Source organism: Empidonax traillii, unplaced genomic scaffold (genome assembly GCF_003031625.1).
Source record: "Empidonax traillii isolate 1590-97213 ecotype Southwest subspecies unplaced genomic scaffold, ASM303162v1 scaffold237:size1322474, whole genome shotgun sequence".
Taxonomy (NCBI): domain Eukaryota; kingdom Metazoa; phylum Chordata; class Aves; order Passeriformes; family Tyrannidae; genus Empidonax; species Empidonax traillii.
The window spans coordinates 1,020,554-1,043,294 of record NW_020955430.1 but is presented as its reverse complement, the minus strand read 5'-3'; the positions used below and the strand labels follow the sequence as shown (position 1 = coordinate 1,043,294).

Here is a 22,741-nt window from a genome sequence, read left to right as displayed (position 1 = left end):
TTTTGAGTAGCATCTCTGCCACTTTGTAACACTCTCAAGTTGCTGGGGGGATGTATTTTTAAAACCTTTGCCTTCTTAGTACTGGAACTTAAAATGAGCTGAAAAAAACCCCCCATGATTACATCCCACATAAATATTAGTTGTCTAGTCAGGCAGGTTACAGAAATTCTGAAGCTCTAATGAAATGCAGTGACACATATTAGTGACACGAACTGGTTTTCCCGTTATCTCATCTTGCATTCACTTATGCCATAATAGTTCAGTAAGTCTGGGAATCCCAAATTGTTCCCCTGCCAGTGATTTTTCCTCAGAAAGGAGTGCAGTGTGGATTCAGCTGGTGTGATGCTCTGCTCCCCTCTAGCGTTCACATCCCTCCAGCTGCATTTTCTAGCAGGGCTAAATTGTTTTATTCAGGCAATAGAAGATGATAACTCATGGTCCAGAGGTTCGGTGGCCTTTAATGAAAAGCACAATGATGTGATGTGAACCGTGGGATGCAGTTTAGAAAATGCTCAGAACAAACAGAATCAGCCTCTTCTGTTCTGTTGAATCTGCTGTATTTTATACCAGCAGTGACTCACAGTCCTTCACCTTTTTCCGCTGTAACCTCTGTGTTAGTGACTGTGTTCCACTGCAACCTGAGTGAAACTGCACAAAAATGATTCACAGGAGAAGGTCTTAAGGTCTGGCCTTGGATGTCACTTGATGTGTTCCTTTATGTCTTGGGTTGGGTTTTTTTGTTTGTTTGGTTTGGCTTTTTGTTTGTTTTGAAGTAGAGGTTCTTGGGATTCTTCAGGACCTGGGACTGACAGGACTGTGTTTGCAGTTTGAAGGGTCAGGTGTCACCCTGGTCCAGTTTTCTAAACGCCTGCCCTATATTAACTTACAGGTATTTGCTGCCATCTAATGTTGATGTGTTGGCATTGAAATTGCTAAAAGAACTTGGCTGGCTAAATCTGGCAATTGAGATTGCTCTATAACTAAGGCTGTGTAACTAATAACTGTTCCATGTCTTACGTACTTGCCTTCCTGTCGGCTGACTGACTGTAATTCATTAACACCCAGGAACTCCTGCATTAGTTATGGTACCACAGGTGACCTAATGCGTGATTTTTGATGGCAAAAATTACTCAGCATGAAAATATTTGTTGGTGTTTTGTCATTTCACTGGCACCTCTGTTTAAAGCACCTCCTGGGTAGATCACACAGGCCTTTGTCCTAAGTATATCTTGTGAGAATTGCTTTTTTTCATCGCTAGCATTGATCAGCACTGTTATTGTAATCAGAAACTTGCAACTGTGAATGTATGGATTGTGACTGAGAGAAGTAATTGGAGGGTAGAAAATTGGAAAAATGACAAGGAATGGATCATATATGGGAAAATGTACTACTTCAGTTTTATTGGACATCTGGCCCTAAGGGGGTCCAAACATTCCTCAGAGGCAGGGGGAGCAGAACACCTGAAGCAGGGTGGGTTTGAGGCTCAGTCCACGCAGAACTGCACACCCAAGTTTGCTGACGTGCTAATCAGGTCATGCACACACATCTGACTCCCTGCTGACACCTTTCCTTTTTGAAAGGAAACTGGGTGACAGTAAGCAAGGGCTGTAATAGTTCATTTTCAGTGTCTTCCTGCTATTCATTCCAGTGGTGCAAGACAGGTCATGATGCACTGGCAGCATCACCTTCATGTCCCTCCTGACCCCATAAGTGTGGGGGCTTTACCACACTTAGCAGGAGCTGGGTGAGACTTAGAAGCCTTAGAAGGAAGGTTTCAGTGCAGCAGTGAACTCACCGAAGCTCAAGGACATATTCCCTCTTGGGGAATGTCCTCTCCCCTCTGTACTGAGTGAATATAAGTTTCCCTGCTTCCCTTTCTTAACATCCCTTCTTCCCAAGTGCACACATGCACATACACACACGTGGGCCACACAAAATACGTGTTTATGCACAGTGGCTCATCTTTCTTGGCTGCACTAAGAGACTCTCATGCAAAATGGATGCAGTGTGGATACAGCAGGCCAGCACAGGAGATTCCTAACCCAAGACAGTTCTCACAGGAAGTATGTCTGCAGTTGGCACTTTTATTTTTCTGGATGAATCTCACCTTGTGTCACCCGTGGTTGCTGTCCAAAATGACAGGATGCATCTGGGCAGGCCACAGCATTCCACAAATAGCTGGATGGGCTGAACAGTGACCTGCAGGTCACTGTTTTCTCTTGTCCTTGGGAAGTGAGACCCTTGCTCCCCTGCCAAAAAAACCTGAATGCTTTTGTAGTTTGTGTTGGGTCACTGTGGTGTCAGGGGAGTGTGAGCGCTGGGAAAAGGGAGTGCCGTGAATGGTGGAGGTGGGAGGCAGAAGGCCAGAACACAGCAGTGCAGATTTAGAGCATGGAACCAACCTCTTCTTCAAAAAGCTCCTCAAACTGCTTCCTTCTACAACTGCTCTGATTTTCTGAAGCATATGAGTGTGATCTGATAATTGTACTTTGTGTCACTGGGGTACAGACTGAGGAGAGAAGGCTGAGGAAGGTGACAGCTGAGCGAGTGTCCCGTCTCAAACTGCCACAACTATTGCAACAGTGACCTTCTAAGATTCAGGTATTAGTGGTGTTCAGGACAGCTTAGTTTTTTAACTGTATACCCTTGAGATAATGGAAAAAAAAAATCGAGTTTGCGCTGCATGAGCTTCAGAGACTCTCAGTTCCTGACTGTCTTGGTCCTTAAGCTGGTTTGGTCAGGTTTGCAGATGGATTTGACAAGGTTAGGTGTGCACCTTATTTCAGAACTTCAGATAATATTGAAATTTAGTCAGAGTGGAATTGTCACTTCCTTAGAGCAGTGAGCAAATGATATTACTCCACAACAGATTGAAATAAGGATTAATTTACAGCAGTTCCCTCTCAGTGGAGCTCAGAGATTCTGTCTTGTGTTTTGAGATAGCCAGCGTTATTTAGCTGACTCAGGGACCTCAGCAAGTGGAAGAGGATGCTGGTGTTGAGGTTTTTTCAGGATTTCGTTCCTGCTCGGCAGCACCGGGAATTCCGGGATGCCCCGGAGCGGTTGCGCTGCGGGGCCGCGGCCGCCAGAGGGAGCTGTGCGAGCCTGGAATTCCCGATTCCAGCGGGTTTGTCCGCAAGGTGCGGGCAGGGAAAGGGATTCGGTGGGGTTGTGGTTTTTGTGGGGGGAGAAATCCTCTTCTTCAGCCACACCTGACAGTAATGGCCTTGCAGGTCCTGGACAGTCCTGTGGTCTGGTCCTGTGTGTTTTAAGAGCTGATTTGCTGTGCACAAGTGGACAGACACAGACACCCTAAATAATTGAGTTGTTTGCTGGGAGTCGAGTCAGAATTTTCTTCTTTTAAGGCAAGTGCTGTATCTTTATAAGCAATGAAGATCCAGTCTCTCTGACTCAGGTCCTAACGCCCTTTTCTTTGTTGATCTGAGAGCCTTCAAAATTGGCATCAAAAGAGAAAAGTTCTATGGCATTATCAGAAAGGCAGGAGAAGTTAATGATCTCTTTTCCCCCCCTTTTTTTCTCCTCTCCTGCAGAATGAATGCCTCAGTCACACTTCAGAAGCTGGGCAGGAGCAGCTCAGCACAGCTCTGTGGGGGCAGTGCAGTGTCTGACCGAGGGGAAGCTGATGTAGAACACAGATACCGAGTACAGACCAAAGGATCATTTTTCCTGTGGCTGTAAACTAGGAAAGTGCAATTAAAGCAATGGGGGATCTAAAGTTGTGCTTTCCATTGGCTGTTAGGACTTGCTGGCTAGAGCAGGGGATTACCATATTCACAGGCATTTTTTTAGCTGTTGCACCCTTTGTTCAGCCACTTTTCTACTTTGTGACACTTTGGCTAGATCTATCCTTAGCTTTTTGAAGGAGTTCTAGAGCAGGCTTTGCTATATACCTCAGTAGCAATCCAGGAAAAGTATCACTTTATACTTGGATATATTTAGGTAGTAATAAATCCAGTTCATTTCCATCCTTGATAATGAAACAGCTCTTTCACTGAACCTCTGAACTGCTTGGAGATCTGTCGACTCTTAGGTACTATTTATTCCCCTGCTCTCCTGCTGGCAGTTCCATGTCCCTGTTCCAGCTTTTGTCCACCTGCTGCATCCCATGTGTTAGACATGAATGTCTGGTTTGCTGTCCAGCTGTGCCTGTCCTGTGGCACTTGGAGCAGAGGGTGGCTGTGCTGTCACTCTGGCTGCAGGCTCAGGCTCTTCTGTGGCTTGATCACTCCAGGACAATCGTGTTTGGTGATTTAAGAGACCTGGAGAGGAAGAGGAGGGGACATGTCTGTTCTGTGACCCTCTGAGCTCTATGCACTCAGCAGTCATAGTTTGTTTGAAAAATGAAATCTCTCTCTGGGAGGTGGAGAAATTTAGAAGGGCAGGTACCAGCATCTAGAAGAGCTGCTACTGTCTGAAGGCAGAGGAAGAACTACTGCTGCTTCTTCATGGAGAATAAAAAACGGTTCCTGAGAGGAGCAGGTAACATAAGAGCCCTGTGTGAGCTGGTTGTGATGAGAGGAGCTGGCACTGAGGGGAAACAGAAACCTCCTGGCATAAGGGAGGATTTTGAAATCTACACAGGGAGTCAGAACAGCTGTAGGGGAAACAGTGGATTTCAGGATCATCCTCTTGAGAATGTTTTTTCCTGTTTTCCTCTGGATACGAAGTTTGGTCTCTAGGCCAGCTCAGTAGGCCACACAATTAGAATTAACCCTTTGATCAAGGGAAATAAAATGAAAATAAATTCGCCCTCACATTTTTATAAGCTGGAAAATGAGAGAATTGTAATAGCTGAGTTTTGGATTAAGCAGCTGGTCTTGTAATTGTGAGGCTGCTGAAGGACAGTGCTGGAAAACTCATAAAGCTCTATCAAATGTAGTGGGAATGGAAACCAAGACAATTAAAGAGATTATTTAAAACCTTACTAAATTAAAAATTTGTACTGTATCTAGGTTCTAATTCAAACAAAGGAATAATTTTCTCCTCCATTATGCTTTCAGAGAATTACAAAAGGAGTATAACTTTCTATTAATTGCATTCAAATTTTTACAAGCCTATGTATTGAGAATTTGAGATAAAAATAGTGGTTCATAAGAACAGTTGAACTAGCACAGGACATTGGGGGTGGGGGTGGGAAGAGTATAAAAGAAATGGAGTCTTAGTTGATGTTTAGATTTTTAAAGCCATGCTTCCATTTCCCAGATGGCAAAGTGAACAGCTTGGCACATTCAAGGTCAACAAAGTGTTGTTGCAGAAGCAGACAAGGAATGCCCAACTCTTTGATCTATATGGAATCCTTCTATTGAAGTTTTGAAGTTTAAATTAAACTGAAATATCCCCTGCCATGCCATTTCAACAGTGGAGCAAATGTACAGCCTACCAAGATGACCCTGATTTGGAATGGTCTCGCTGTCTGGGCCACGAGTGTTTTTGAGAACGAGATCAGTGCCAGACTGGCAGTTGGATTAAATTTTTTACCTGCTTAATGTATAAGAATTGCCCATGATCCTTAGTAAACAGAGAGTGAAACTCTCTGCTGCTACCTGTTAAAATTGATTTCCTATTCAAGCTGCAGAAGCTTTTGCCAAAATCAACACAGGCCCTCGAAACAAGCCCTCAGTTTTCCTGGTTTTGTGTCCCTGTTAACAGGCTGTGTCCTATGGAAAGGAACCACACTGCTCCATTAAACAGCCATCTGCTGAATAGCAGGACTGTGGAGCAATAAAATCTATAGTGGTTATTTATCTAATGAGAAATGTACAGAAAATATCCCGGGTATGAATTTAAAATTGGTTTCCCAAAGCACACTTGGGAACGTAGAGTGCTGTGAAATGTTTTCCTGTGGAGGTCAGTGTTTCCTTTTTGTCCCTTGATGGCCAAATAATGCTGCTGCTGAAAATCACACCATTCTTTTCAGGATTCCAAAGTCTAACAAGGGGGGATTTTTCTATTACAAAGCAAGACCAAAAATCTGTAGAGAGCAAGAGTTGCTGATGTATGTTTTGGAGTTTTGCGACAGAGAGAGGATGTAGCAGAGTGAAATTCTTGGCTGAGGGAACCTGAACAGCTCTCCTGAGGGACCTCTGAAACACGATCCCCTGACTGGATTGAAGCTGGACATGGGAAGCCTGGGTTCAAAGCCAAATTATGCCACGGATCCTGTTATCTTGTGCAATTTCCTTGGTCTTTTAATGACTGCTGTCTCCCTCCATTCTCATTTCGTAGCTGGATCCACTTGTCTATGTTGGTGTTTACACCCTACCTGCACTGTAAATCACTTGGATATGGAGGTCTCTCTGTTTTGGCTTTCCAACCACCAGGCTTTGTTGACACTTTTGAAATAACACAGGCAACTGCCAGCAGATGAGTTCACGTGAAACCTAATTTGGTTTAGCTCTGCTCAGCCTGTTCCCAGGGGCTGCTTTGATACCTTATTTAAATTTTATGTTGTGTTTTGTATCTAGGTTAAACACGCACCTAGAACTTCAAAGACAATATAAATAAGTTTTGCAAGTCAAACGATGTTTTCTTCGCAGCAGAGGAAGGAGCACAAAGAGTTTCTGTAAAGCTTGACCAGGTCACCTAAAGTTGGTGCAGCCAAAAATAGAGCCGTGATCTCCTGCACCGTGACAGCCAAGCTGGTCCCTCCTTCTCTTGCTCTCTGGAACGAAAAACCATCTTCAAGGTGGTGTCACGTATCTGATGTTTTCAGGCCATGGAGTTTAATGAATATTGTTGCTATTTAAGTAAAGGCTCCTGCACCATTTTGTAAATAGGATGCCAGCTCCAAGCTCAGACTTGCGTTCCAAGAATGACTTCTGGGAATGTTTTTCCCTTTACCTGTAGAGCTTAAAGCTATTCATGGAGAGTTTGCTTTTAGCTTTTAGATTTTACAGTTCAGACACTCCTGAGCTCCACTTTCCTGCTGGGTAAGCAATCTTACAAGCTGCCTTTTGCTTTCCAAGCAGCTTCTGTGCTCCTTTTTACCCTGGTTGCACCAAGTCAGGGCTTGCTCAGTGAAACACGGTGTGCAGTCGTTCCTTGGGTAGTTACAGGAATACAGTTTCTCCTTAAAGCCAGGGAGGGATGTGAGGGGTGCAGATGTGCTGCCGCTGTCACTCAAACATGCAATCAGTGTCTTGCTCTGAGGATTGGCAGCAGAGCCCTTGTGTTCCTGTGCAGCTTCAGACAACAGCGTGTAGGTGACTTTGATTTTGTGCCATTCACGAAATGCTGTTCAACTGAACTTGTTTCAGGCAACTACTGCAAAACCAGCCTGAACTGGCATGATGGGTACAAATTGTGGAAGAAAACTATGCAGAAAAGAATCTTAAGAGGGCAACAGACTGAGGAGGCATTCATTCCTCTAGAGACTTTAAGCATGACAAGGGATGCACCATTATAAGGTGATGTGGTAACAGCAGTTACTTGTATTTATCTGCACAGGATGCCATACACAGGCATGTTCACAGCAGCTGTGGCCTGGTGGCTTCTGTGGTCCCTGAACTCTTCATGTGGAGTTATTTGAGTTCCCAGAGCCTTGTGCAGTGTATGCTGAAGTCTGTAATTACTTCCTGGCAATTACTGAACGTGCCAGCAAAGGCTGGTATCAATATTGCACTCCGTGCTGTAAGCTGTCCTTTGAGTACTGGATACACAGCCCAATATATTAGATATTTAATAATATCTAATGGATCAGAGAGCAGATGAAGGCAGATAAAAATTGCCAGTGTATTTTTGTAATCCTCTGGAACTCTTACAGCAGCTGAGCAGCATGACATTGTGCATCTTTCTTTTGTGTTCTGAGGTTGAAGTTATTAAAGTCATAAGGAAAATAATACTTTTTTTTCCCCACATATCTTACACTAAAACTTTCATGGCTGCTAGTAAGAGTCTTAAGAACTCTCTAAACTGGTTTTGTTCTCACTGTATGAAATTTGAATACTTAATTCCCAAAATAGTCATGTATCTGTGGGTACTTTTATTAGATCTGATTTCCCTGGTACATTCTGGATCAGGGAACATTGTGTTTTGTCAGTAAACAGACAAAACCTGCTTTCAGGAGGAGAGAGAAAGGTGGGAATAACATGGTATCTGCTACTTCATTTGAAGGGAAAAAGTATTTTACAGTATCTGTGATATCTACTGATTACAGCATAGGTTTACCACCACAGCAGTTTTCATGTAAAAGCACAGCCTCTCGCTGATGGATTGACTACTTTTATACAGCTTTTCTGTTCCTTGGCATTATTGGTGCAGGTTCCTCTTTGATAGTTGTTAAACAACCATAAAATGAGGAAGTGGCAATGCTGTGCTCTAACACAGCGCTGTGCAGGACCTGCTGCTGCCTAAGCCAGTCCTGTGCAGGCTGAAGTCATGGGCCCTGCAAGAAGCAGGTGTTTAAGTATAAATAACCTGATTTTTGAAGGTTCATTGTGCAGTATTACTGTGTCTTAAAATCGTGTAGTACTTCTGTGGTAGAAGGAAGAAAGAGGTAAAAATTAGTGGTGGTGGTGAAAAATAGGCAAATATAATGAGGGAACATACTGCTTATTTTTACTGCTGGACCGGAAGGAGGGAAGAAGCTGTTCAGGATGCTCCAGGTAAGAATTAAAGCTCTCAAATATTAATTATTGTGATGGCATTGAGTAGGTTATCAGCTCAAGCCAGATGCCCTGACATGCACAAGAGCAGGAGAGAGAGGATTATTGTTGAGTGAGTGTTTGATGGACACAGCAATGCAGCTGAATACTAATGTGCTCCTTTCTTTTCAAGGTATCTACACTCCAGAGCCACTCTGCAATTTCTGGTGGGCTCTTTTATCCACGGGGTTTATGTTTGTCTATCACTTCAGCATCTTGCAGGTTCTGGGACTGGTAAGTAAACACAGGTTAATAAATAGTTTGCAAGTACATCCAGAGTAAAAACACTGCCTAGTTAGTTTCCCAGTGTCCAGATCCACATGGATAAGAACTTGCATGCAAATTTTTGATAAGGCTGCTTGTATGCAAATTGCATGTTCTAATGAGCATTTGTGTCTCTTGTCTCACAAGTACTGCTAAAATATTTTGTAGATTGGTTATGTACCTGCACAAATCCATCTATTAAATGCACAATGAAATTTGGATCTGCTTTCTTTCTGGAAGCTGCCCTCTTTGTGTCAAGCAAAAGTGTCACCTAAACATTTTTCTATTATTATGGTATAATTTCAAAACCGGTGCAAAAGCAAAAACATTGTTTAATTTATAAATTTGTCGTTGCTTCCTCAGGTCACGGAAGTGAATTTGAACAACATGTTGTGCCCAGCCGTCTCAGACCCTTTTTACGGGCCCTGGTATCGAATCTGGGCATCTGGACATCAGACTGTGATGACCATGACTCATGGGAAGCTTGTCATCCTCCTGTTTCACAGTGCTGTCCCCATCTTTAAATGTAGCATGGACTTGCTTAGACTGCCAGCCAAGAAAATAGACTGAAATGTCTCCCCGTGGAGTCCTGCAGGGAGCAGAGACACCGATACTGGAAAACAGAGAAGGGATGAGAGGACAACGAATTTCTACTTCTCCCCACAGTTTATTGCCTCAGAAACACCTTTGTAATCAAGTGAGGGGTTTTTTTTTACCTGCTGTTTCTCACTGCCTATTGCCAATGGCAAAATTAGTGGCCTTATTCTGGGAAAGGTTTGTGTTTTATACATTTTGTACAGATTACAGTAGAATCTTGCTAAGCCACCATTTAAAATTAGGCCAGGACCTGTCCACATTCCAGCAAAGAGAGTGGCAGTGCTACCTTGTTTGGACTTATTTTCCATTAAATATGAGTACAGTTATATCATGGGAGAGGAAATGATGTTGCATTGCAACGCTCCTCTGATGTGAATGTTGAGCCACATCATCCTGGCTCAGCTCTCAGAACCTGAATGTTCCAAAACAGCCCCAGGAAACAATCTCCCAGTTGTAAGTGCAAAGGAGTGAGGTTCTACTGTATTTTCTTTAAGCTGGTTGAAAATGTTGGGGAACAATAACTCATTCAAACAATACTTTTTTTGGTTTGGTTTTTTTTTAAAATCAGCTGCTTAGTTCCTAAGCTGCTGTGGGTAAATATCCATCTGGTGAAGTCCCATTGTATCTTGATGCTTTGGAGATACTTCTATTTGGGTGAGTGGAAAAAAATTGTGTGGGAATCATTTCAAAAGACCATGCTGTGTATAAGCCATGATAAGATATTGCATCTACTCTTCTGTCCAGACTTTGAACAAGATGTTTTTTCACTTAGCTTAGACTGGAGAAGGAGTGGAGATACAAAGTCCATTGTAAAGATCAGAGTTCTCTTTTTTTTTTTTTTTTAACTTAGTAGCTTTTGAAACATTCCTGCTCTGTTCACACTGATCGTCGCTGAGCAGACTGCTTAAAAAAGGAACAAAATGAAACTGTTCTCTCTCTACAGCTCTAATACATCCTGTGTACTGATTTTAAAATACAGGTACAAAAAGGAATGTCAAATCAGTGCAGTTCTGAAAAGAACATGTTCCAGTTTACTGGTAAGAAATCTTCCTGTCAAGGTGTCTTTTGGAGAACAGGATGCAGATGGGCAGAACGATCAACAGTAAAATGTGTGTACCTGTTCAGATTTTGCAAGGCTAGAGGAAAAACTGCTGGGCAGAAAGATGGGAGATCCTGAGCGTGTTCTTCCAGAACTGTGGCTCTGTTTCCCAGGCTGTTGGGTTTCGGGGCTGCAGGTTTCTGTTGCACACGAGGTTGTTGCAATTTATACGTTCATTGAGTTATCAAAGCTGTGACTTGTAAGATAAACCAAAACCATGATACCTCCTTCAGCTGGAGCGCCTGAAGGGATGTTCTGAAGTTAGGGTACAGTCATTTATACCTCAGGAGGGAAACAAGAGAGAACAAGAAGTGGTTGATTTTGGTATTTTTATCTGTTTTCCTTGAAAAAGAAAAAATTTAATTGGCCAGAGGAGAAGTGGCTACTTCAGATATTTTGATTCTGTATGATTAAAAAAAGTACACCTCAATCAGAACCATATTGTCCCACATTCTGATTTACAGACTAGTTTCTGCTTTTCTTCCATGCCTTGCTCTGTGTGTGTGTGTATATATATATATATACAGCAGCCTGAATGCAGCTGTGGCAGACCCCTGGATGAGCTGCTGAAGGGATGGAAGTTCTTGCTGGTTATTTCAGCAGATCCAGCCCTTCATGCTGAAATGCAGGACGTTGCTGGGAGATGCCAATGCTGGATGTTAGAGCCTGTCCCTTATTAATACACTTCATCCCCTGGGGAGTGCTGAGCAAAACAGTGATTCTTCCCAACCTGTAGCTACTGTCAGGTACCAATCTTGGTTTATTTATTTACTCAAGGATTCGGCAAAATGCCTTATGTTGGATTCAGTTCTGTTTAGAAGAAATATTTGGTATTACAATAGAATGATTTTAGTCAAATTTTGCCAAATACTATTTTGCATTATTATTTGCTTAACTTCATTTTTTCTTTTTTAAAAAAATCTTTCCTGTTTTTTAAAGAATCTTTTTCCTTTTTTCCTCCCTCAGAATACTGTAGTTACTGAAACATTTCTAAAAGTAGCAGTCTTTTATTTTTATATTTTATTTTTTTAAACTATAACATTTCCCATCTATAGTCATATGCTTCAGGGCATTCCAAACAAGTATAAACCAGCTGCTGTTTGCCACCATTGACTGCCTCTGGTCAATTAAAACTGCAGGAGCATTTAAATGAGCTCAGGTGTCTCACTCAGTGCAGGCTCTTTGCTTGGAATGCAAAATTTTGTGAGCTCTTCTGGCTGACTTAAAATCCAGTGGCAGGAATGGCACAGCTGACAGGAGGAAATGCCTGGGCCCATGTCCCCAAGTGCCACATCCATCCACCTTTTAAATACCTCCAGGGACAGTGACTCCACCACTTCCCTGGGCAACCTGTTCAATGCTTGGCAACCCTTTTGGTGAAGAAATTTTTCCTAATATCCAATCTAAACCTCCCCTGGTGCAATTTGAGGCTGTTTCCTCTTGTCATGTTGCTTATTTCCCGGGAGAAGAGACTGACCCCCACCTGGCTGATGACAAAGTCCACCCTGAGCCTCCTTTTCTCCAGTCTGAGCCCACTCAGCTCCCTCAGCTGCCCCTCATCACACTTGTGCTCCAGGCCCTTCAGCAGCTCTGCTGCTTTGTTCTGGACGAGCTCCAGAGCCCCACTGTCTTTCCTGTAGTGACAGGCCCAAAAGCCAAAATTATTCCCTCCCTCCCTGTACCCCTTTTTGAAGGCTTTTAAAACTTAGTACTTCATGTTTGGTTATGGTGAGCCACCACAAGAAACTGCACCCACCCAGCTGAGAGAGAGGCTCTGCTGAAGGGAAGGACAAGTGAGAATGGGAACAGAAAGGGAACAAACTTTTGAAGAAACCATCATGGAGCTTCACCTCCTTTACCCTTTCTTCCTCATCTGTCTCTGGTACCTGCTGGGAATGTGCATCAGCCAGAGCTTGTTCCATGTGCATGCAGGATGTGGGAAAGAAAGGGAAAGCTTCATCTCTGTAGCACTTATTTGTTGTTTTCCCTCACAGAGGCCGATTCTTCTTTTCCCCTGAAGGTTTCTTTTATAGGCACTTACACTATACAGATGATTTCTTTGGTTGCTTTTATGCTTCTTTATGCTGGAAATGAAAGAACAAAACTCTCCTGCTGCTCCTGGGAGCTGATTGCTTTCTCTGCTGGGGTATTACGCACACAATCCATGGCAAGAGGACTTGAAGCTGTTTCCTGGTACCTGGTGCTGAGATTTTACAGAGCTGCAGTGCCACCTACAAGTGAAAGGGTTGTCCTGGTCCTCTGTGGTGGCACTCACAGCTGTGGCAGTGCTGGCAGGGGCTGGGGCAGGAGTTGGGCTGTGCAGACTTACCCACCAGTCCCCACAGCTGAGTGTAAAACCTCACCCCACAGTGGGCCCATGTGCTGTCCAAGAGCAAGTTGGGCACAATCCCAGAAAGAAATCCTTGTGCTGTGCTGCTGCCTGGCCTTCCCAGAGACACTGGTATGTATTAGGGGGTCTGAACAGAGCCCTCCAATTTTTAGTACTGTAGGCACTTCAAAAGAAACAAGGAGTGAGGAAACTGCTCCTGCTGCCGAGTGGCTGCGTTTCCTTCCAAATGTACCTGTAAACAGAGCATTATTAACTTTAATAAACTTGTTTACTGATGAGGTTTTTTTTATCCAGCCCTCCAAAGCACAGAAGGGAACCAGTAACATTTCTGCACCCACTGCCTTGTCCCACAGCTTTAGCTGTCCAGGACCCCTGCAGTGCTATTTCTCCAAGGATTCAGACACTGAACAGTGTCAGAGCTTTATCTATTCCTTTAGCTCCTTCCTATTTAAGCACCAAAGCAGAATTTGCATCTTGTTTCTTTTGAAGGGTGAAAATGAACCATGCATGTACCAACTGCTGAAAAGCCAGTCTATGAACACACACCCAGAGCTGGTTTTGGTTCAGCTTCTTACGGTTCAAAGATGCTGCTTACGGGCAAAGCCTTCATGTGCTTGAGCAGCTGCTGCCTTGCTGAACTTGGGAGACAGGAAAAGTCAGCCCATTTGCAAATCCTGAGGTGAGAAGAGTACCAATCTAATTGTGGATTTCTGTTTCGGGCCACAATCAGGGATTTGATATTTGTGTATATTTGATAGCATTTTCTAAAGCCCAGTTGTATTTTTCTTTCACAAATGGTACTTGCAACTGTTAAATGGCTGTACTTTTATGTCCCAAGTTTTGCATCTAAACCAGAAGCATTTGTTTTCTATGCATCTGTAGCTAATGGAAAATAGAGTTGTGCTGTTTTCTTGTGTTGCAGTTGTTTCGCTCGAGGTGGAGTCTTAGGAATTAAATTAGTCCTAATTGTTAACAAAGCTCTGAAAAGGCCAAAAGCCAGCCCCGGTAGGAGGTGCAAGGTTTCTGCAGGCAGACAGGTCAGCTTTGATGTTTTCAGTTTTACAGTGACAAGACTCATAACGAATCTGTTGATTTTGTGATCTCGTGCTCTTGAGTAATATTGCTGTAAATCCGTCTTGCAGCTGTTGGTGTAACTTTGAGTCAAAGCCAAGCTGTTTTATAAATAATTTTATTTTTCTTCAGGGTCAATTTTGTACTTTTTTTAATTATTTCTGCATTTCCTGAGTCATTATCCCAATGCTGCAGAGGACGCAGCAGGCAGACCAGTGAGCATTCCCTGCTCTCCCCATCCATGCCGTGCCAGAGACCTGGAGCTGGAGCTGGCCTGGACCACAAAGGGGTCTGTGGGAACTTGCAGATCTGGTTACCCCACCCTCCAGTTCCAGCATTATCCAGGCACAGACTGGTTTGGCAAGGGCAAGGATGGACGTGGATGGGCTCAACTGCCACATATGCTGTTAGTTCTGAATAATTTGTAAGAGTGTTATGAATTTTGTAAACTTTTTAATGTGCTAAACCTTGGTTATGAGGCAACATTTACAAATACGGGGTAATTTGTGTACTTGTTTTTGTATTTTGGTCTGATGATGGGGTTTTTTTTGTTGTTGTGCCCTAAGTACAGATGATTGGGCAAATAGTTGTTAAGCCTTTGAATTAAAACAAATAAATGCATTTTAATGGATACTGGACAGTTTTGTTATCATTCTAATTGTGCCAGGCCTGGAGTTTGTTTTAAGATTTTTTATGATTAGGTAAGAAAACCTAAATTGCCTTTCCAGTTCAGTTTGTAACATTAACAGTCAAGAGTCACTAAATATTAGCCAATTAAAGGTCAGGACAAAATATGGAGGTTCCTGTGTGAAACAGCCTGCACTGCCTGATGTCCTCTCTTTGCACACAGCAGTTCCTGAGAGAACAGTGGTTCCTGGGCTTCCTGAAAGTTTTAAGCAGTTCAGTATGACCTGTGCCTGTACCTGCCAGTCACCAACAGCCCGAGTTCACTGGCAGAGCTCACTGTGGGATGTAAATCCTTTAATCGCTGTTTAAATGGTCCCTGTCCTTGTCTTTCAGGCAAAGAGCTCAGGAGAGACTGTTCCAGTACCATGAGGCTTCCTCCACTGTCCCCACCCAGCTCTGGCAGTGTCTTACAGTTCCCATTTCGTGGCACTTTAGTAGAAGGTGGGGGAACATGCACAGAAGTTTTCACAAAGCTGCTGTGGGAGCTGAGGTGATGCCAAAGTCTTTTAATGCACTTCAGAAATGCTTCTGGCTGTAATTGATATTATTGCCATCTAGATAAATGTATTCCTGTCACCCAATACAGCTCAGACAAGCAGGTCATTTCCTTGTGTGAGGTTCCTGGCAAAAGAACACACTGCATATGCCCACCTGTATAATTATATATGCATCGCAGAGGTTTTCATTTTTCAGGCACCTGGGGAACAGAATCAATTATCCAGCCTAATTTCTCTGGAACAGTATAAACCCTGCTATAACAGCTTAAGGAGGAATCCAGTGTGGTGCTGTATGGCAGGCTGAGATGAACCAGGAAAGCAATTTCCCTTTTCAGGCACTGCTAATTATTCTCGAAAGCTCTCTACAAGTAACTGGAAATCAGCCTTTCATTGGTTAATACCAACAAATATGTAAGAATAAACAAGTTTCCACCTCTGAACCAGCCTCAATACTACTCTGCTAGTTTGATTTTTAATAGCATGGTAACTACAGAGTTGGCTAAAGTAGTGAGAAGAGTGGGAAACTCAGGGTAGGAGTGATAACTAGCTCTGCATTTCAATGGCCTGAGGGTTTTAGGAAGGTTTTATGCAGTTCAGACTAATGATACTCAACCAGCAATGGAAGCTATTTACTTGGGCAGGTTTCCCTTCAGAGCCAGTGGAGTAATGGCTGCATCAGTCTTCGGCATCCAAAGGTTACGTGGATCCCACTGGTTTGTTTTCAAAGACTTTGCATCTCCAGCCAGCAGAGCTATGAATATTGCATTAGGCACAGGCAAACAAACCCCTTCTCAAATCAGACCTGAGTTCCAGGGAGATGGAATGCTTTGTCTCAGGAATTATCCAACAGAGGACTCAGTAGAAAGTGTCTCTCAGCACACCAAGAGTTTGGCTCAGGGAACAAAGTTCTCCAAAAGATTTTGCCTCTCTTGGTACTTTGTTTTGCCACCAGCTGGACTGGGGCCGTGACAGAGATTCTTTGATACCCATTTTGCAACAATATTGTGCTGAACAATCTGTCTGTAAGTGGTGTAGGCTATGTGTTGGTTATACCAGTACAACTGGTTCTGTGAGGAAGTTTTGCTTAAAAAGACTGAAACCACTTCCCTGTCTCCCAGGAAGAAGCTCAGGTCTGGACAGAATTCCAGAAGTGTGAAGTTCAACATAAGAAGTATAAAACTGAACTGGTAATTGATATAAATGCTAATAAATATACTGGCATAAATGATAACTGATGTAACTAATATAAATGATTTATCTTGGAGGGTTGACTCCCTTCTGAATTAGAGTGAAAGCTGCACGTGCCTGGCCCCAGCCTGTTCCCACAGCAGACAGAAGGGAAAGACAGTTAATGCCAGGAAAATATTTCTAACACACCATTAGCCTTTGACATCAGCACCAGGTACAAATGCTTACATAAAAATATTGACCAAGCCACACAATTAAGCAGAGAGACATAAAAAGAAATGGTGATTCTTTTTCCTTATTTTATTGGGTAAATGATTTAAAAGGTAATAACAATAGTGTTAAAACTACTACAATATCTTTCCACAGCCATATCTCACAGACCCACAGATAACCTTCTAGCATTTTTTTTTTCTTTTTCCTCATTTTTCTCTTTTGAAGCCGTACTTATATTAAATGCCCATTTCAACAGTTTCTTCACACTAATAGCAATTAAATGTGGAAGGAAGGAGGATCTAGTTATAAAGGAAGGGGGTTCAGGTAATCTGTGATATTATTGTAATCAATCAAGTTGCTAAGGAAGGAAGGAGAAGAGCGAGGCTTTACAAGCTACTCCAGGTAGCTCAAGCCCCCTGTGTGTCACCACGGCATTGAAGATAACTCAAGATGCTGGTGAACAATTTAAAGTAATTTTTTTTTTCTTTTTTTTTTTGTAACATATAAAACGCTAAAATAACTTAGAAACTAGATCCAAATATCTTGAAAAGAATCAACTTTGATATACAAAAACAGTCATAAGTTGTTACAAAAGTTTCAAACAAAAGTTTGTTTTCTCAGTGCGTTTATGTACCAGCGCAATTACTGGGTCCAGAGCAAAGAAAGAGGTTTATCTTTTTTATTTTTTTTTCTTTAACAGTAATAAAAAAACGAGGAAAACATATCTTTGTATATAAAGAATCATTGCTGGTCTTAAGAATAAATGTAACCAGAAACCCTTAAATCTGAGAGGCACACTTTGGGTTTCTCTTTTTTTATTTTTTTTTTTAACCTTTTTTTTTTTTTTTTAACATAAAAGGAAAGTCACCAGTTTATTTAAATGGAGGAGATATTCAGACTCCCCAAATAAACTTAATTAACATCACTAGCAAAAAATCAGTTAGAAACTGTACAAAAATAAAAAAGTTAACACATTTAATCCTGCAGGGATTCTTGTAAGGACTGGAAGGCAGGCTTTAGGAGCAGCATTTGGGCATGGCTGGAGGCTTCTTTGGTTCGATCTAACACACATAAGAGATGTAACCTACTCCAGACAACAACTTGAAAAACCCGCACGGTTGAAGACAAGTAGAGAGGTCCGTACACAAACGCCAGGTGTGCCAGTGGCTGTGCCCCCCCCGGGCTCCAGAGCAGCTCTGAGGTCAGGCCCGGGCTGGGCCCTCCCTGCCGCAGCCACAGCAGCGGGAAGGCCACTCGGAGCACCGCTGAGTAACAGCTGCTTCACCTCGAGTCTACGGTTTTGGTTGTCTATCTCAGTTTACAGAACAGGGTTTTTAGGAACATGGAGCAAGAGGATGAAAAAAAAAAAAAAACAAAAGCCCCCAACAATCTCCTTAATGGAATAAGGCAAACTGAGTAGTGCTCAGAAAAAAAAAAAAATAAAATCAGCATTTCAACTTAACGAACAGTGAAATACAAGCTGCTTGGTTGTACCTTAACTTCTATAAAGTACCCCAAATGAAAAACAAATCTGTAGCTAACCCCAACGATACAACTGAAAGGTACTTGAACATAACTCCGAGGGAATGACATTTGTGAGAGCAATTGCTGATCAGCTCTAAGCAAACAGACCTATTCTGTGCCAGTGCATGTCACAGTGAGCTGCACGTTTGGTACAAAGAAACCCACAATTACACAGAAACAATCTGCAGCGGTTTCAGCACCATGTGCTGAGGAGGTAGGTGCCCTAGAAACACTGTAGGTAGACTGATTATTCCAATCTTTTAAGAAAAATATCATACGATCTGATTGACCACAGACTCTGTAACAGTTTTTTAATTAGTGATACAAAACTCTGGTCCAGAAGGGTCTGGCATGAGCTCGGTCCAAAAGCACACCTTTACAGTTTGTGTAACACCCTTGAACTATATTTTTAAGCAACAGCTACTAAGAGATAGACAAAAATGCATTGTGCATTATGCTGTGTACAAAAAGGAGACAAAACTATCCTTTTCTCCCCCAAGCCATGGTGGGAAGTATTGCTGACCTTGTCCTTAAAAACCTGCAGGATTGTTTATTCATCAGTATATCATTATTACACTGGTAAGAAATTCTGTATAACATCTGCATATATCGAAGATTTTTTAAAAAATCTGATATGATTTTTTAGATCCGCATGACCAGTCACGTGACCTTCTTGAGGTTGATTAGCACCTTTCAATACATATATATTTTTATATATAATAGATCTTTTTAAAAAACTTCTAACAATGAGCTCATGCAGAAGCACGAGCGAGCTGTAACGAGATGACAGATAAAGATGGGGTTGGATGACTTTTTTTTTTTTTTTTTTTTTTTGCAGCAGAATGATTCAGTTTGTGCTCAGGTTCCCTATAAGGGCAAGAAAAAAAACCCAAAACCAACACAACAACTCTATCAGGTAGCCACTTGTTCACATTTCCACTTGAAGACTAATTCCTCTAAAAGTGTTCCCCAAGTAGAAACAAGACAACAGTATTATCATCCAAAATAGCCTCTGTATAAACATCTACTAATTTTTGCAGCTTCTGGCTGGCATCTCTTGGCTCCTGAAATTTCAGGTCCTCCGCTTATAAATTAAGGCATCACAACTGAAAATGGGAATATTTGGACAGGAATGCTGTGGATGAAGGAATACCAAAGACCTTCTACAAGAACCTCCATAGAAATTAAGTGGCAGAGCTAACCTTGCATAAGGGATGAGCATAATTTATCCTTACCTGCTTTTCAAACCCAACTGAAACATTTTTACAGTTAGTCCAATCTTTTTTTAACAACTGAATTTTAATGGATTTTCCCTACTTGAATTTTATATCTCTCTATATTTACATTCATTATTCAAAATAACTGGAATTTCTGTTTCCTGTGGTTTACTAACACGTATCACGAAGGTCTTTTCTGTCTTTCCAGACGGCCTGTGCTGTCCCCCAGAACACACACCGAGCTGCAACAGCAGCAGTGGGAGCTCTGCAGGCACAGGAGGAAGGAGGGAGCTCCTGCCATCGACTGGCCTTGCAAATATATCACACATACCTTGTACTAAATCCTATTTTTACAGCAGGAAAAAGTTCCAAGCGGTTTTTTCTTTCTTCCACCGTGTGGAGGGGTATCAGAATTATTACACAGTACTTACAGCTCTCAAGCACTATTCCTGCAATAGATGAAAACAAGTAACAGTAATACTTGTCCTGGCTCTCTCACAACAGTCTTTTTTCTTTTCTTAAACAATAGTTAACTTGATTGAACTATTTATGACTTGAAAAAACTCAACAAGTTCAAGTGCAGATGAAAGAACAAAACTGGGATTTCTCTTTTCCAAAATAAGTTCATTATTAAAAAAAAAAACCAACACAAAAAAACCCCTCACTTTAAATAAAAAAACAAAAACAAAACCCCTGATGCCAGAGCAGCTTCAACAGGGTTTTGCAAGAACGTCTGGAGTATTTGCTATATGTTTCCTATGGATTTCATATATAAGTATATAGTTATGTTATAGTCAAAGGCACTAAAATCTAAATCCATTTTCTTCCTAATATGACATCTGCTACTCACCAAGCTGTTTTTAGAAAACAAATGTCACTCCTAATTTGAGTCATCAGAAAGGCATCGTCTCATTACAAATGCATTATAATGACGAGTCTTGACAGGGCTGAGTTGCCCGTGATTCCCAGCACACAACGGGAGACAAAGGGATCTGGGAGCCTGCTGGATTATGTCATGCCCTATCAATTAGGCCACTTGATTCTGAAAATGCTGCCATGTTAACATCACCTCTCCCTGTACACGTAATCGCTTCTCTTCATCCCCTAAAAAAAAAAAGCATTCTGTGTGTCAGCCCTGGCTGCACGTGCTGCACCTGCAGATCATGGACACAGCTACACGGAACCTTGACTGTGAGGGTGAGATGTTGTACACACCTTATTGAGAATGTTATGAAAATGCAATTCGTTGTCCCCTTTAATACCTGAATCTGATATGTTTCATTCCCTGTCACACCTATTAATGCAAAAGCCATGAATGCCTTTTTTTGCTAAACAAAACGTCCCTAACTGCAATCCTTAAACTCTTCCTTCCATCCACAGTCACAGAAAGCCTTGATTGATATAATTCAATGTTAATGAAGTAGAAATTTAAATTTTCATAAAAAAACCCAAGGGTATATATGCTGCAAAAAAATCTGCAGTGAATAGGTAATAAAAAAGCCTGGGATCTTTGTAGTAACGTGGTTTTCCCTCCCGTTGCCGTGATGAGCTGAACCAACTAAGGAGCCTCAGCACGGCAACGGAAACTATCATCATAAAATGGTACAGTAATAGAGATAGCTAGACCAAGAAGGGGCAGGGTCTCCTGGGAAGAGGTCTGCAGAGAGGTCCAGTGACTGGTCATGCGGCTCAGTGTCAGGAATAATGGTTGTACGGTGGAAGGGGGTGCCCAATACCATTTTGGAAGTGATGATGCTGACGATGGGCAAGGTACTCTGTGTAGCTCATCGTCATCTTCTCACTGCGGTACCTGGAAAAGAGCAAAGAAGCCAATTCAAGAACTGTCACCAGGAAGGTGCAAGTAGCACTAGAAATGCTGCACTGGTGGTTTGTTTAAGTGATAACAACTCCACACTTCTGATACTGGGAGTAGGACTGACTTCAGCTGTACAAGGGCAGGGGAGGAACTGCCACAATGGTCAGGGGCGTTCCTGAATCACAGCACAAATCACAACATAAGTGTTCATGAAAAATATTTTAAGCAACCAGAACTATTAAAAATGGTTGCCTATAGTGTTGCTTTAAGTAGAGGGAATAGAAACCCATGACTGTACTAACCAGGGTCTTCTTTCTTATCCTTCTTAAAAATGGAATATTTGCAAACTTCCACCCAACCGGGACCTCTCCTTTCCTTTTTTGTTTCTTTTGTGCTCCCATGCTGTTGCTCCAAACAAAATCATGTAGCAAGAAGAAAATGTGAGCTGTATAGAATTTTTGTTTCTTGGGACAATATACTCCTTATTTACTGAGGTGTGCAGAGATTGTCATTGGAGAACTACAGCACTGTTATTCTTGCCCTCAGCTATCTCCAGATATTCTTCCTGAACAGAAGATAGCAAGGTGTGCAGCTGAAATAAATTAAAAGGAAACTGGGGTTCTGCATTTGGAAATGTGGCTGGCTTCTGTAAATCCTTCCTTCAGAATAGCATGTTTTCCTCACTCAGAGCTACTCCACAATAATTAGATTCCTACAAGAATTCAGAATCCTGAACAGTCATTGAGACACAAAATCTTTATCTCCCCGAAGAGTACAAATGATCAAACATTCCTTATAACGTAAGATTTTAAAAATTCCTATTTCTCCACACATAACTAGGTAACTAAAGTTCAGCAGTCATTTTACACTGTAAGCTTCTATAAATAAAGAGCGTTAGAGCCATTCTTACAGACATTCCATCCTCCACCCTTCCCCACGTAGCTACAATATCACGGCAGAGTATCTGCTGCTCATTCTAAAACAGTTTGGCTCCCACCAAGTCCTCAAGACCACATTTTATTAAATTAGCAAACTAAAACTAAACTAGTATGAAATAAAATATTAAATTCTTGTCCTCACTCCTGAGAATACCCTGCCACAGTTTCACTGGTGCACTGGCTGTCAAAGCAGTACAAGGCTTGATTGTCTCACACCTTCAGATCTGGGCAACCTGCACTCCACGGGGGATAAAAGAGCCCCAAAGCTTTCTCTGGGAATCCAGGGGATCAGGGGTACTCTGTGAGCTACAGCAGCAGCCCCACCACAACCACCTGCCCAAATCCAGTCTGACAAGAGCAAGTAACCCCTGCTAACCACAGCCCTGCCCACCCACTACAGCCAAGGAACACACCGGGAAAGCACTGCTGGGAATGTGCAGAGTTACAGGAAATGTGCAGGTACCCTGATCTGTACCCTGGCATTGAACAGCTGCCTCTCATTTCTTGCTCAGTGCCACCAATTCCTGTGCAAGGCAGAGAGATCTTCCAGGGAAAACAAAGAGATCACTGATGGATGATCAGACAGGAAAGGTCACCGGTACCATCTGCAAGGAGCA

General features: G+C 42.3%; 2 protein-coding genes across 3 annotated transcripts in view; one reads left to right on the top strand and one right to left on the bottom strand.

The window, feature by feature from the left end:
- Nucleotides 1-10,968, top strand: part of TMEM164 (transmembrane protein 164) — a 33,066-nt gene extending 22,098 nt beyond the window's left edge. The window contains exons 6-7 of the mRNA XM_027888410.1: nucleotides 8,797-8,897; nucleotides 9,291-10,968. Of these exons, the coding sequence (XP_027744211.1) occupies nucleotides 8,797-8,897; nucleotides 9,291-9,497 (308 nt within the window). The 3' untranslated portion in view covers nucleotides 9,498-10,968. The remainder of the gene's footprint in view (nucleotides 1-8,796; nucleotides 8,898-9,290) is intronic.
- Nucleotides 10,969-16,698: 5,730 nt separating this feature from the next.
- The window catches only part of AMMECR1 (Alport syndrome, mental retardation, midface hypoplasia and elliptocytosis chromosomal region gene 1), a 92,923-nt gene continuing 86,880 nt past the window's right edge, over nucleotides 16,699-22,741 (bottom strand). For both annotated transcript variants that reach the window (XM_027888386.1, XM_027888385.1), the window contains one exon: nucleotides 16,699-21,180. In XM_027888386.1, the coding sequence (XP_027744187.1) occupies nucleotides 21,066-21,180 (115 nt within the window). In that variant the 3' untranslated portion in view covers nucleotides 16,699-21,065. The remainder of the gene's footprint in view (nucleotides 21,181-22,741) is intronic.